Raw genomic sequence first — 15,310 nt, 5'->3', positions numbered from 1 at the left:
GAAGCCTCGCCAGCGGCCGTTGAATTGTGGTAGTCTACACACGATATTCTTTGCCCGTATAGACATTACGCATTTCACTGTCACTAGAACTTAAGAATAATTGTCAATTTTAGTAATACTGATGGACTCTGGAGCACAATCACATCCCAAGTAAATGTTCGACGTTCTCGAGAGAGAATGATTATTTTAATATATTTTAAATTTTTATGAGATGTTTTTTGATTTCACCTGATTTTTTAACTTAACTGTCAGGACTCTCGTCGTCTTCACTGTGCTGTCATGTACAAGGCAGCTACTTCCTGCCCGAGCGATGAAAAAAGATGTGTCATATGCCCTCCGTCATTAAGAAGGCAGTCGTCGTGACAGTGTAAGCTGCTTTACCAAAGACATCTCAGAGCTTGAGCCATGACAGAACTGGCCATGCCAGACTGCTAGCTGCCGCTTAGCAAAGCCCTCTGTGGCAAAGTTTGTGAGCTACTGATTTATTACCCCTCACCGCCACCTACCCCCTTCTTCCTGACGGCCACTAAGCAGTACAGGTATAGGCAGGGCCGCCGAGAGCCAGCCCGGGCCCCGGGACAGACCTCTCCGGGCCCCTTGTACTTGTAATCGTAAATTATTTTCCCAGTATATAATGTACGTTTACAATTCGAATCTCAATATCTACACTCAAACTCAACTTCTGCATGTGTAATGCTTGGGTGTTCTGTCCTTAGACCTTTCTTTAAAAGAAAAAGAAAAGGAGAAGAAGAAAAAAAAATCCACTGACCAAGGCCGGGCCCCCTTGACAGCCGCGGGCCCGGGTACACCAACCCCCCTGTCCCCCCCCTCTCGTCAGGCCTGGGTATAGGGACTGACAGCTGTGTAAAGTTAATGACAAAAGACCTGGTCTTTTACAGCTGGTCTAAACCATTTCCAGCTCCAAACTATTTGATGATCATAATTTACGCCTGCTTGTTCACTTTGTGTTACATTTCATTTGGATATTTTAAAATATTGTAAGTAGTACTAGATACAAGCAAATATAAAAGTGACACAACGCTCTTTCATATTGTTAAATATGAAGACTATCTCTTTTAAAGTTTGTTTTTTTAGTGAGTGACAGTTCCATCCGCGAAAGGGCTGCTTGAGTGGATGATATATCGGCGTACACAGGTATCCGTATACATTCTTCACCCCTCGGCAGGCCTCGCTTGTAACGCTTTGTATGCAGTTAGCGTCAGGACGGTTATCACAGCCTCGTTAGAAACATCATAAAAACAAAAACAAGTAGTTAACACAACACTGAAGCCTATGATCTAGCGTTCTGCTTCTTCACAAGAAGGGATCGACACATCGCAAGGCCCGTTAGCGCATGACAGATAACGAGCAAAAGCTTTGACCTTGCTCACCGACATGATTTCCTCTAATTCTAAAAAGGAGGAGGTGGTCTGCAGAAATTCCAATCAATATTTTGCCATCCTCACCACATCCAGGCGAGTGTTTGTCTTCGACACCCGCAGCTATCAAAAACCACCATTTTTGAAAAGTCGGTAGCATGTGCTTTGAGTTGAGGCAGTTGACACAGTGCGTTCGGTGAAGAGCCTGGAGTATTGGCATTTTGACAACAGGTCGGGTGCAGTGTCGCGGCTGGGAGGCAACCTCCATCACTCGCCAATGGCAGACACAGTGGCTCGCGGGAGTCTGTCTTTTAGAGATCACTGGAATCTACAGCGTCGCAGACTTTCATGGTGTGTGTGTGAGAGAGTGAGAGAGAATGTCCTCTTTTAATTTAGCCTCAAAGAGGGGAAATACGGTAAACTAGGAGAAAAAACACTTTTTCTAGCCTGGAGGATAGGGGTGGGTTGTTGGCAAGGAACTTAACTGATGGATCAAGCGCAAAAGATTGTGAAAAACTTCGGTAATGTAACTTTAAATCTCTTGTTAGGCTTCAATGTGCCGCGGGCCACGCGCTACTGTTTTTAAAGATAGTTTCCCAGCCCAAGGATTCTCGTGCCTGTCTTTAGGGACAGAAGAGGCTGTTTATGCAAAAATTAGCAGAGAAAATAACGTGTAAATATTTTTCTTCGTGCCAAAATGCCTTTAATATTTTGGGTATTACCGCTAGCTTTATAGCACGTAGCCGTTTGCAGACAGTTTTTGCCATGATCGGAAAGAGCATTAGTGCTGTAACACTCGAAAAACGTCAGCTGACATTTGTAACGTTGGGCTAGGATTAGGAGAAATACACAGTTGTAAGATGAAGACAAACCCGTGCCTCAAAAGGATTGGCATATGAGAGACATATCCCCCAACAGGGTTATTTGTTATTTAATGTTTTGGAAACCATGTTTCACCGCTCACTCCGAGCAAGTCACTGATGTGTTGAGAGAAGATAGACGTGTAGCTGCTCAAGATTTCTTTTAAAATAGCAGAAAGAGATATATCAATCGTGTACTTTGTAGTAACATGTTTTTAACACGTGATCAGAAGCCAAGCACCGCTGCGGGAGATACGGACACCCCACGCTCAAAACGGGGGATAACCGAGTAGATCGATGCAAGTGGGTTTTTTTTTTTTCTAAAGCGAAAGCATATTTCTCGAGGATAAATGGTAATGTAAGCTAGGCTTCTAACGAAAGCTGCAACTAGGATAGTTGTGGCATCGAAGTGAGTAGTGGCAAGGAATAGGAAGGGGATTGTGGTATGTCAGCCTTAGTGTGGTCAACATGTCCTTGATGTCGCGTGGGCGGAAGTGGCAAAGCTATTTTAAGTATACAATATAATTTTATTTATCACAAGGGCAATTTCAGATAGTGCTCGTACTAGTCATATACATACACATGTTCACATTTTTTTTCTCTTTGGCACACACGCACATTTCCAGCAAGTACAGTTGGTGGCCTTATGTCACCTCAGGCTAGTACAAGATCACGACCAGAAGAGTTGATCAAGTAAATGGCACGTGGAATGAACGAATTGCGGTGACGATTGGCATAGAACTTTCATTAGAAGCATGGCCATATCTTGTGGACATTACGGGGTAACGTTTTAGCGAGCGTGTGGTAATAAAAGGCTGAATGTGATCGTAAAATTTAGATACCAAATTATCAGTTTAGCGACAAATTGAGATCATACATTTAATCGAGAAAATTTACAGACATGATCATAGTTTATAGGCAGCATAGCCAGCACGACTTTTACTTTAATTGGTTAACACGATGGTCATGATAATCAACCCGAGTCATTGGAAGATCAGTGACATCCAGCCTTACGTGGTTTTTAGCTGTTTATGTGTGTGAAAATAACAGTTTCTACAGACTGCTGTACGGATGTGTGCTTTTCTTCTTAAATTTATTGTGCAGTAACGCGTGGTGTTATAAAACCCTTTCTCTATTTGAAAGAATACTATAACTGTAATTGAAATAGTTGGTTACTTTATGTTCTCAATGTGATTTTTTTAAAAAGCTTTGAAACTGGTTGCGTCAATGGAACTGGCATTACTTTGCATGCAGTGCCTCAGATCGTGGCTAGAAGGCCCAGCAGTCCAGTTGACACGACAACCATAAAGGACGCCGGTGTCCCGCACTTTGTGGGCGACGTCTCGCCACAAGAAGGTGCAGTTTCAGCGTGTTTCCACGAGAGACTGAGATCGAAGCACCTCACTGGGCGACGTTCGCTTTGTAGTCGGCCCGACAGCAGGGCCCGCACATTGCATAGTGGGCCTGCGCGCTGGAGCCCAGCACGGTGACAGCGATCATGGCACTGCAGAGGTGCGGTCTCTTGGCCGGCCAGGTCACTGGAAGTAATTTCAAGTGATGTGTTGGCGGCAGAAGAGGAATTTATCTTGACAAGAGAGCGAGGACGTTGTTTATAATGGCGAAGAGGGAGAATGTTCTGCAGAGGATTAATACAGAGCTAGAGGACGGCTGGGAGGCCAAGCTGCATCACAATGGGCGGATCTACTATGTCAAGTAAGTGACATCACACGTGCATACTTGTGTGTGCATGCTCATGCATGTGTGAGTGTACGTGTATGTTCATAAGTCACGTCTCCATTAGGGTCGGTACAAGGAGTAGAAAGGATAATGGTATCCTCTTTAGTATTTCACAATTTCATTGACCAAACGTTATTATCACAGCAGTTAGCGGTGTTTAGCTGCATTTAGCTGTATAACCTTTCTTGAAGTCACGTACCTTCTCACTGAAACAGTCTGTCCTAACATTCATCACGTTACCTTGCGACAACATCAAACGCACTGGCGTGAATTTAACAAAAAATAGCAAGCATGTTATGCCTTTCGTTTTGTTGTATTTCAGTTATGTTGTGATATTGTGTTCTTTATGTTGCTTCTTTGGATTTCTGCTTGTTTTGTCATCACTTGCTGTTTGTTATGACGTTGTCTGACATGTCTGTTATGATGCTGTATTTCTGTTTCCTGCTGTTTGTTTGTTTTTTTAACTCATAAAATTTCATAACGTAGCTGAATGTTAATACAACAGGTGCTTAACTCGCGAATGAAGTGTGTTGCACTGGCGACGGCTAGGTCACGAGTGCTGTGTAGTTATTGTAGATGATGGATTGTGGCTTTGCTCGGAGAAAATCCTTGCGTGAATAGGTATCACTGAGATATGGCTACGCCCTTTTCGCAAGCGTCCGTTGAAAAAAAAAAAACTGGTTTAGAGTGAAGGCTACAGAAGCAATGACACTGTTGCAGCTTTGTAATCAGCACCGCACATTCTTGTCTTCCGAAAGCACGTGTCTATGCAAATTGAAATGCAAAGTGTAGACACCGTTCTTGAAAATCGTTGTGTACTACTGTAGCACCGTAAAAGATACATACGATGTTTTGTTGTGTCTCACACGCATCGCTGCTCAGCGTCGTCAAGCGTGCTGTTCCTGGGTACGCGACATGCATGAATTCACAAGATAGAAACGTGACATCTTGTATCAGGAATTGTCAACAAGACAATGGGATCTTTTCCTTGTCCTGTCGCATACAACCAGACTAAATATTGGAACTTGTATTGTCGCCCCTTTCTGCTCTCTGACCCACCCTCTACTGCCCTAAGCAAGTTCACGTTACAGGGTTAGTGTTGGGGTCAGCAGCACGGTTAGTATGAGTCAAAGTACGAAGCGTGTGAAAAGAGGAAATTGAGGAAGCGCGGAGAACTGCAGGAAGGGGCAGTGTATAAAGGGGCTTAGGATGAAGCCTACTGTCGTATCAATTAGTAAGCCTTCTTACAACGGGATACTTTTTTTTCCTGAGCCCCGTCCTGTCAGGCGATGGTGCCCAGCTGACCAGGCATGCGGGTGATGGGATTTTCTGCTTGGTTAGTCTGTGATTGGTGTAGGGGTTTGCTGGCGGGCGTGCCCAGACTGTAGCGCCAGAGAAAAATAGCCCTCGCGGTGCTGATGTCCATGGCCCAAGCACAACATCTACTTTCACCTTCACGTTGGCCTCTTACAACTGTAAGTGCACGACGGTCATGCAACTGCATTAGCTCTGCAACCCTGCAGCCACAACCATCCATCTACATCTGTGCATGAATTAGCATTGGCATCTTGCATCTTTGTCTCCAGTGATACCCTACATATATTTCTATATTATATTCCTCTTACAAGTTAACAGTAACATTAGTATGATTGACAAGAATATTTCCATAATTTTATGATATTCATCTAAGCCGACCGCTGTATTTGCTGTAGATTCAGGTTCCGAAACATGTTTTTCCCCTGCTGTTCGGAAAGTGCTATTGTTTTAAAATGACCTTCATAATTCTGATCGACAGAATCATCCTAATCTGGCCAACCTCTCGTGTTATTGCAAAGTTTATCTTCCCTGTATGGTCTGAAATTCTCGCCTACACACAACACACTAGAAAGTGGGATGAAGAAGTCTTGAATCTTGTTAAGTTCGTCCAAACACTTGCGAGCGTGGTCTTATCCCAGCAGTTTCGCATCGCAAGATTTTCACCATTTGCAACCCACCGACGGCAAACATTTCAGGGACAGTTCCGAGTTCCCAAGATTCCTCCGGGTCAAAGCACGTCTGGTTGTTAAATTACTTATTGCGTACTTTGCCGATCCCCCCCCCCCAGCCCCAACAACCCACTCCTCGAAATGAGAACCCGGTCATGTTCCGTGTGCAAAGAGCAACGGTAGCTAGCTAGTGACGCGCTGCAAGTTGCCACCGGCAGACGAGTGTCCCTAGGGTTCACGAGTGGTTCGAAGCCGAAATAGACTTGTCACACTCCTTAGTAACTAATGACCAGAGGACCGGGGAGGAAAGACTAGACAATCAGTGTCCCCCTTCCGTCGACCAGGCTTTGCGATTGTACATTTTCAAACGTCTGTCTTGTACACGTGTTCGTCGAATGTTGTCATCTATCTTGACTTCGGTCTTAAATAATACTTTCTTCATCCATGCAAAGAATGGAAAAAAAAAAAAAAGATAAGAGAAAACTGGTTGATCACTGTGCTAAAGGTACCGGCGCTCAGCTGCATTAGGTTGCGTCTGTGCATTTGTTGGAGTTAGTGATAAAAAATAAAAATATGCATTTTGAGAAAATAGCGTGATATTCAGTATTATTTCCTTGACTCGCAAACTACTTTTAAGTGAATGGGATGGTGAGCAGCTTTCCACTACCACAGAATGCCTGGTTACCTCCCTGCCTTCCTGTCTGTATGTCTGATGGGTCGGTAGAGGTTTCATGTTCTGTCACATGCTTCGTGCCAGTCAATGTCCAAAACAGTTACCCAGAATTACCACCCGAAGCATTTCTCCTCAGGCGCTTAATCTGACTGCCTGATGCGGGACCCTGCAGTCATCTTCTTCTTCAAACAGTCTTAGCTTTGCCGACTTGAGGGCACGGCGGATTTCTATGAGAAGGTAATCGTCGGGGTGATAGGGCCAGTCTCCTGGTGTGCAGCAGACAGAGTTATCGGGAAGTGGCGGTCAGCTATTACGAGCAGCGCTGACTGGCGGAATGAGATGGAGCTGACTGAGCCAGAAGATCCTGCCTGCTCTCCATCTTCCCTCCATTCACAGCAAGCTGGTTAATTCTGTGGAAAACAAGAATCTCCCTCATCATCATCTTATGTCAATAGCTCTTGTGGAGTCAGTGCCTAGGTGGGTAGAGTGTTAACCATTTCAATGTCTGAGTCCGCATAGCACGTAAAAGGATTGCCACGTGGGCAATTCATTTGTTGCCTGCTGGCAGTTATTTATGTTGATAATAGAAATTCACATGTAATTACTTTGTACATCTGGCACTTTGAACGAAGTCCAGGGAACGGTATTTGCGTTAGAGGAGGATTAATTTCCTTCTCAGCAAATTGAGGTAAACCTAGGTGAACACCATTTCTTATTAAACGCGAAAATCCTACTTTGTAGTAAATGTTTCCAATACAGTAATTTCATTTTCCTGTGCAGAATTGGTTTTTCTTCTCTTATTTAAAGCAGGGAACAAAACCGAATTACATGATTCAGAGCTGCATCGATCTTGAAAAAGTTAGCTGAAAATACTTTTTTTTCCTGTCCTTTTGTTTCCGGGCTGACTTTTCTATCCAAGGCTGCGATTCTCTGTTCAGAAGGACAGGACAAACAACGTTGTGAGATCAACCGGCTGTATTTTTCGCGAGAATTCTGACACTGCAGCTGCTGATATTGGGAGACGATGAAAGATCAGTGAAGTAGTCAGACATAGCAAACAAACAGCAGAGAAGTAGTCAGGCATAATAAACGAACAGCAGTGAAGTAGTCAGGCATAATAAATAGCAGTGAAACACTCATACACAATACAGAAAATTATAACCTATGACAACAGCGTTTCTTCCTTTATTCGTTGCACACTCTAGCCGAAAGCTCGCTCTCTTATTGGACAATTACAACGTCCACTTAAAGTCGAGATGATGTTCGTGCTCTAGAGCTTTGAACGCTTGACCAGAGAGACATTGAAGGAAACGACAGCATCGTGTGGATTTTTGTTCATTTCAAGACATGACATCTGCTTGGCATTTAAAGACGTGCAATCAACTTAGCATTTTTTTTAAAAGAAATGACAGCGAAGTCGAGGTTTTTATAAGACATTAAGTCAAGGTTTTGTTTGTTCTGTAAGAAATGACTTAAGTGACTTTTATTTTTAAAACCATACGGTGAAGATGCTATACTTTAGGGATAAACTATTGTGATATTAGGGGCAGGTGAAGTCGAGATGCTAGGGAAAAGAAATGCCATGATGGGTGAGAAAATCGAGGGTGAGGATGTCAAGATGTTAGAGGCCCAATGATGAGGAAACAACAGAGAAATGATGAAGCGCCGATAATAGCCTACGGGTATGTGAGCAATCTTGCCATAGATCATGGCCATCAATGTGCAATGTTTCGAGAAGTTTTCAAGGATTAATAAGTTACAACCGATCTTAAGACGCAGACTACAATGCTTGCGGCACCACTTACACTGCCTCGTGTGCAAACCTGTGTTTATTGCAAACCCGTATGCGCGCGCGCGCTCACACAGATTGATTAGAGCAAGCGGGGAGGGAAGAGAGCTATTTTCTTAAAGATCAGATTTACTGTATAGGACCACATTGATGTACTCGCGTATGCAGCCCTTTTCATCAGATTTCAGTTCACCAGACAGTAAAGTTAGGTTATAACCTCCATCCCAACAACACCCTTCATACTTAAAAAAAGAAATGGAGATAAAAACGCCATCGACGAATTCTAATGAAAGGCTTCGAGCAAAATATGGCTGAAAGAGGAAGAAAATAAAAGGAATGTGCGTGTGTGCTTGGTCAGACATTAATTTCGCACTGGGGACCTCGGTTAGCGCTCGATATGGGGTCTTGTCGAGTGTAGGAAATGCTCGCTGCGACGAGATGATGCCGAGCCCTGGCAAGAAGAAATCTGTGAACGTTTCACGCTGTCAACCAAAAAGGAGGATGAGTCCAGAAGAAGAAGAAGCATCCTTTTCTGAGGTAAACAGTGAATACAAGCATCTAATTACAGCAGTAGCGCCACCAGACGCTTCGCTGAACAACCAGTCTCGACAAGGAGAGCAAGCTGTGACAAGTGCACTTTGTTTTTCGCTCTGACCTGCTGGATCTTGACCTTAATCTAAAATCCGGTTGAGGGGAATAGGAAAAATAACAACTGTACCACTGGTAAACTAAAACAGCCGGGATAACACCTACAGGTGCCGCTGTCACCACTGCGTCATATACAGTAATGAACCAGCACAGCCACAGACACAGACAGCAGAGACACACCTTTCTACAAAAAGCTATAGAAACACACCCGTCTACGCTACATCTTTATGCGTTACACCATAGATTAATCGTGTTACAGTTGGCACGTAGATAACTTGCTAAGATATCACACGTCCTGCAGCAATACACCAAAGAGCTACATCATACTGGGGTTTACCAGATAACTAAGTGGTTAGAGCACTGGCGGCCCAACCCAGAGACACTCCGGTTCGTTACCTATGGGGCGCAGCGAATGGATTCGTGACTCCATAAAGGGATGGTGAAAGTCAGGTAGCTAGGAAGAGATGGGGCACTACCCTCATAAAAGGTGGCCTAGAGAAAAGTGAGCTCTCCATCACGCCGCTCAGCAACGACCAAAAGGTTAGGGAAGGACAACTATTTTTTTTACACCATGCTTTAATACGATAGATGAATCATGCCCTAATAAATCCCCAGAACTACATCATCCGAAATAAATCACAGAGATACATCATGCTACAACGGCCCTAAGACAAATTTCATTAGTTGGCAAAGATGAAATTATTGTAAATATCTTAACCTTTTCAGCTGCAAACCAGTTTCTTGTAGGAATCCACTAACATTAATTTACGGGAGACATTGCTTGCGACAAAATGAAAAAAAGTGCTAGAATGTGTTTGCTGTGCAGGAATTGGATTAATCATAAAAATGGCGAAGGAGATGTTCTTGTAAAACAGGGTAAAGTAAGGAAATAACAAATCAGCTTGTGAATATATATATTTCTGGTGTAAACGATGTGCACTGTATAATGATTTTATGCTACGTACTAAAATAGCAATATTCGGCGTCTGCTAAACACACTTTAGTGAACAGTTAACAATATTCGGCCTTTGTTATCCACACTTTATGGCACAGCTTATGGTAATGGGTGTACGGTTACAATGTATAGTGTACAATATAGAGCGCACAGTGCGCATATATTTTAGTACTATCGTTATTCGGTGATACAGTGTCCACTGTGCAGGTTGGTGTATGCAGCATATGGTAATTTATACATTTTTTCGCTTGGAAGACTGTCTTGGCACGCGCCCCCCTCCCCTCATACACAAATACATTTGTCTGAACTGGTCTGGTCTGAACAGAAGACTAATCTGTTCAGATGGAAACAAAACAGAATAATTAAATGTGGCACTTCGCTGAGGTTGCACGAAATAGCTGAAACAGTCCTGTCGCATGCTGGTGAGTCTCCCGTTGCCCCTGACGAGCAGCTAACTGGCCATTACCCGGCCCCTTCATCTCCTCAGAGGACTCTGACGTGCAGAGAAACATACACTGGCCTCCCTCAGGGGAGGGACCCTGACATGCAGTGAGACATGCCATTAGCTACCCCTTTCATCCCTCATAGGACCCTGACATGCAGTGAGACATACACTAACCACTCCCTTCCACACCTCAGGGGACCCTGACGTGATACAACTAGCCAAGACATGCTGATTAGCCTGCCTACTGGGACTGGAGCCTATTTCCAAATTGCCGAATTTAACTTATCCTTAGAACTAGCTAAGATTCATTCCGAAAAGCTACATAATAGATATTCTCTAAAACAATTTCTTTACGTGTAATACGTTGGGTTAGCAGGGGCACCACCATTTTATTTCTTTTGGGTGATTATACTGGTTTATTATCAGCATCTATTAAGCTGGACATTTTGCCTTATTAGTTTACCCAGGTTTATCAGTATCTATATAACTTAACATCGTGCCTTATTAGCTTAGTTGAGATATAGCTGAGGTAAAAATCTGAAAGAATGTTACATGTGGTGGTGATGATACAGTTTATCTGTTAGGGATATCACTGACCTATAACCTATGTTTTTCAGTTACCTGTTGCGTTTGACCGCGTTAAGCAAGGTATCAGATTCGTGTTAAACACCTGGTACTTGCAAACAAACAGCCGTTTAACTTGGAAACACTGCCTGTTTGAGGTTCTTCCTCTTCATACCAGGGTTTCTGTTTAGCAAGCTATTCAGCTGGCTTTTCTTTGGCCTTTGAGCTGCGTGTTTGCTCAAGGGGGCCAGACTGCTAACAGAAGTTAACTCGGAAGAGGGGAGAGCGGGGGGAAGAACTAGGTTGAGAGGCAATCGGATAAGGATGTCAGGCACGGACAGCGGCGACCCAGCACATAGCACTGCCTTGAAGCATGCGGCCTTGAGAAGAGTAAACAGGTGACAGATTTATATCCATCTTGTACACTCGTCAAAAGATGCTTTTTTGAACAAAAAAGTTGTTGCTGAATACAAACAGCCTCTTAATAAACAAACGAGCAAACAAACATACTGTTAACCACAATAACCAACACACAAAACAACAACAATAACAACAAAGAACACACACACACACACAAACGCATAGACACGCAAAGATACAAACCAAAAAGGAGAGGAGGAAGAAGGGAGATGAGGCGGTCTGTCCTTCATGTCCGCAGTTTTTCGGAAGTTGCATTGACAGTGAGGGTGTTGGATGTAGAGGGTCTTTTTACTTCTTAAAGAAATGGTGCGGTGAAATATTTTTGTAATAATTGGGCACAGTTCAGTGCAAGATTCTATTTTCAAAAAGCGGCGAAATATTCCTTTTCTCTATATACACTCTGCAAAAAGCCTACATCACCATGAGCGGGTCATGGTCAACAACACAGAGGTCAGGATTGTACAGAGCTACGTTTACGTTTTGATGGCCCCAGTCAGCCGGTGAGCTGAGACCACATGTTAGATGTTAATTTAGATATTTTTTTATATAAAAATGAGGTCAGGATTTTGACCTCTTGCTGTGCCTGGTAATATCTACAAGATTCTAGAAATATCCATAGTTGAAAAATTGCCTAAGGTACAAGAAAAATGGGCTTTGAATCAAACAGTCTTTCTGCAGAAGAGATGAATAGTGAAAACAGATATCACAGTGCAGTTCAACTGGCGCTTTCAGATATTTGAAGTTTTATGTGGGCGTTTCTGTCAGAACTACCCTTGTAGACCTTTAGTCTTTACTCACAATTGCTGGGAAGCATCATGGAACGATTTGTAGTTCACGATAACGCTCTCTAGAGATTGACATCCGTTAACGTGATCTTCAGGTCCCGCCATATCTTCATTGCCAGGTCATGACATCATCAGGTCGCATCATTGTCAGGCCAGCGCTTACGTCACAAAGTGGCATCATGAGATCACATCACACGATAACGTCATCATTAGAGGTCATGCTATCTTCAGGTCATGCCGTTTCGTGGCCATGTCAGTCAGACTATGCCTCACCAAATCACTCTATTTTCTGTATGGGCGTGTACTTCGTCAGCAGTCACGTCATCGTCAGGCCAGATCGTCATCAGGTCACACCATCATGATTCCTCCAGCCGCGTGTCACGTGGTATTGTCATGTTTCATATAAGCCTTGTTTCGGACTGTGGTGTGTCGAGCAGATCAATGATGTCACATGTCACAGGAAGATTGCTTCGCAAGTGTTGCTTGAGGCACGTAGTACGACTTGTCAATTGATCGGAAGTTTGATGCGAGATTTACGGAGTGCCATGAAAGCTGCTCAGCTGCTCTGTTGTGCATGGCGGCAAGATTTATCCTCGGGAGATTGTTAATTTCATTGCCGCAGCCATTCCTGCTGGCACGAAAATCTCATTTTTGTGGCCACTGTGTCGGCGACTCTTGACTCTGTCACACTAGGCGACGACTCTAATAAATTTTTCGGCAGCGGCTGAGAGGCTTGGTGTGGGCCGTCACTGACTCTCTTCACTATAACAGATTAACAACTTTAGGATCACAAAGGGAGCAGGGTTGTGAAAAAAAAAATCTTTACAAGTTTTGTTTGAAGAAGTCTGGATCAGAATAAAGCACCTGCGAACTCATTAGAGGAACCTGGGCTTGGGGGTAGGGGTGTATTTTGTTCTCATATATTAACATGCCCATAAATTACCGAACGTGAGCAGATTGATGAAGCCCTTGAGTCGGCATTGACGATGCGAACCTTTCTGTGTGGGCTGAGCAAGGTGTTTGGGTATGACCTGAGGAAGAAGATAGCGAATGCATGAATAACTGGAAAAAAATCTTAAAGCGACAGTTTAAGTCGTACTTTCTAAACTATTGTGTGTGCTAGGTGCTCTCCAAGAACTCGTCGTCAGCACTTTCAATTTGGCGGAGAGAAGCCGATCTAGCTTATCGATCTTGTGTATCGATCCTGTGGGTGATAAAGCCAAGGAAGCCCGTAACAATCATTGCAAGCCTGCTACTTGTGAGGACGTAATGCTCCTGCCTAGGCTTTGTCCAACTTAATTTCATGGGAGGTAACCCTCCAGGTGCTGATCAGCTCCATACTGTGGCGCTGGTCTTCTAGTGTTCCTAATCTTGCTGGACAACGCTTTTACGCATCTGAATTCTTCGCTTGTTTTTTTAAACTATCATTAGATTCATTGGTTATATCTACTTGATGCTTGTGCACGGAAAGTAACTTGTGTTTGAGACGCACCTGAGTTACATATTTGAGTTACATAGGGAATAAATAGTTGGTTCGATGTCAATCGTCTGTTCCTCTTTTTTACATATGCTACCATCCTTTTCCAAACAGCTTGCTTTTGTTAGCACTGCTCGCAAAGTCTCCATATGTAAACGAGACAGAGAGACTTGTTACTAGCGCTGTAACGACTATGGCGATGGTGACGACAACGATGATGATAATTTTGAACCGCTGAAAAAGTAGTAAAAGCGCTAGAAATAAATACACACCATGAGTAGGCTTACAAAGTCACTGTATAATGCTTTCTCTCATACACTTGTCAATCCACGTGGTCATACAAAGCCATTGGCACGCACACACCCACATACACTATGACTTTGTAACCCCACCTACAGTGTCTGTGTGTGCGTGTGTGTGTTGGTGATTCTCTCTCTCCCCCTCCTTGTTCCTGCTCCCCTGATCCTCCTTTGTATCTTTGTATGTACATTCAATAAAGTTTTACATTGTTTACACTGATATTATGCAGCGCATTTCACGACGGTCAAAGAATTAAAAAAACTACAATGGTTAATCTAACGGCGGATGACTAATGTTTGTTCTCCGCGGTGTTATCTATAGCAAGCCACAATAAGCAACAAATAAGCTGCTGTCTCCGAAGGTATGTTACCCATTGTCTTTTTCCTTGTTCCACCAACCTTATGGAACAGTATAGGTGTAGTATAGACCGCCCCACCCACAAAAAGAAAATAAAAAAGAAAAGAAACCTCGCTTTTTTTAATGCACACCCGAGAGCAAGTCATCTGCAAGTACTTCTGTGATTGCTGACAGCGGAATCAAGGAGAGAATCTGCGCTTGAAATACAGTCAAACTTCACTGAACAGATTGGGATTCTTGATGTCCCCTCTTGCAGGTTAGCAGGGAAATGTCTTCAGTGACTGACAGTGGGCGGGCGCCGAACACTCGTCAGCAGTGGGCGGACAGAGCACGCATTACAAGTTAATGACCTTACTATTTTTAGCTACCGGCTTTGACACTCTTGACAGTCTTTTAACAGGTGAAGGGGGCGGGTGGGGGAGTGTGTGCATGTGAGAGAGGGTCTGGAGGACGAGATTATCTCATGCTTCAGTGCATGCTACTGGCCATCAAGCACAGCACTGCCCTTTAATTACTTCTGGAATTCTCCTTCCTTGCTGCTCTCTTATACTGCCCAGACTGGCCTCGCCAGACACCAGCCACGTCTTGCCTGACCCCAGCCTTGCCTCACTAGATCCTAGGCTTGCCTGCCTAGGCACCACCAGAACCTTGCCTGGCCTCATCAAACAAAATCCTTGACTCCGTCTCAGCACCACCTGGTCTCATTAAAGCAAAGCTTTGACTCGTCTCAACCCATTCTGGTCTCATCTGATCCAGCTTTTTACCAGACTTCATACTTCTCATCAAACCTCCTCCTTGTGTCACCAGATCTCAGCCTTTATTTCCAAGTGTCCATCCGTCATACCAGACAAACCCCTTCTCACCAGACCTCAGGTGTGTTTTACCCAAGCCTGTTTCGCGAAATACCAGTCATATGTTCGGAAATGTCTTTCTAAT

The 15,310-nt window shown here is 43.8% G+C and overlaps 1 protein-coding gene across 1 annotated transcript in view; it reads left to right on the top strand.

Moving 5' to 3' along the window:
- The window catches only part of LOC112560343 (FERM and PDZ domain-containing protein 4-like), a 99,466-nt gene that overhangs the window by 4,790 nt on the left and 79,366 nt on the right, over positions 1 to 15,310 (top strand). Inside the window, exon 2 of the mRNA XM_025232149.1 lies at positions 3,494 to 3,952. Coding sequence (XP_025087934.1) covers positions 3,855 to 3,952 — 98 coding nt within the window. The 5' untranslated portion in view covers positions 3,494 to 3,854. The remainder of the gene's footprint in view (positions 1 to 3,493; positions 3,953 to 15,310) is intronic.

This window comes from Pomacea canaliculata, linkage group LG3 (genome assembly GCF_003073045.1).
Source record: "Pomacea canaliculata isolate SZHN2017 linkage group LG3, ASM307304v1, whole genome shotgun sequence".
Taxonomy (NCBI): domain Eukaryota; kingdom Metazoa; phylum Mollusca; class Gastropoda; order Architaenioglossa; family Ampullariidae; genus Pomacea; species Pomacea canaliculata.
The sequence above is the reverse complement of the archived record's forward strand: the minus strand, read 5'-3'. Positions and strand labels throughout refer to the sequence as shown.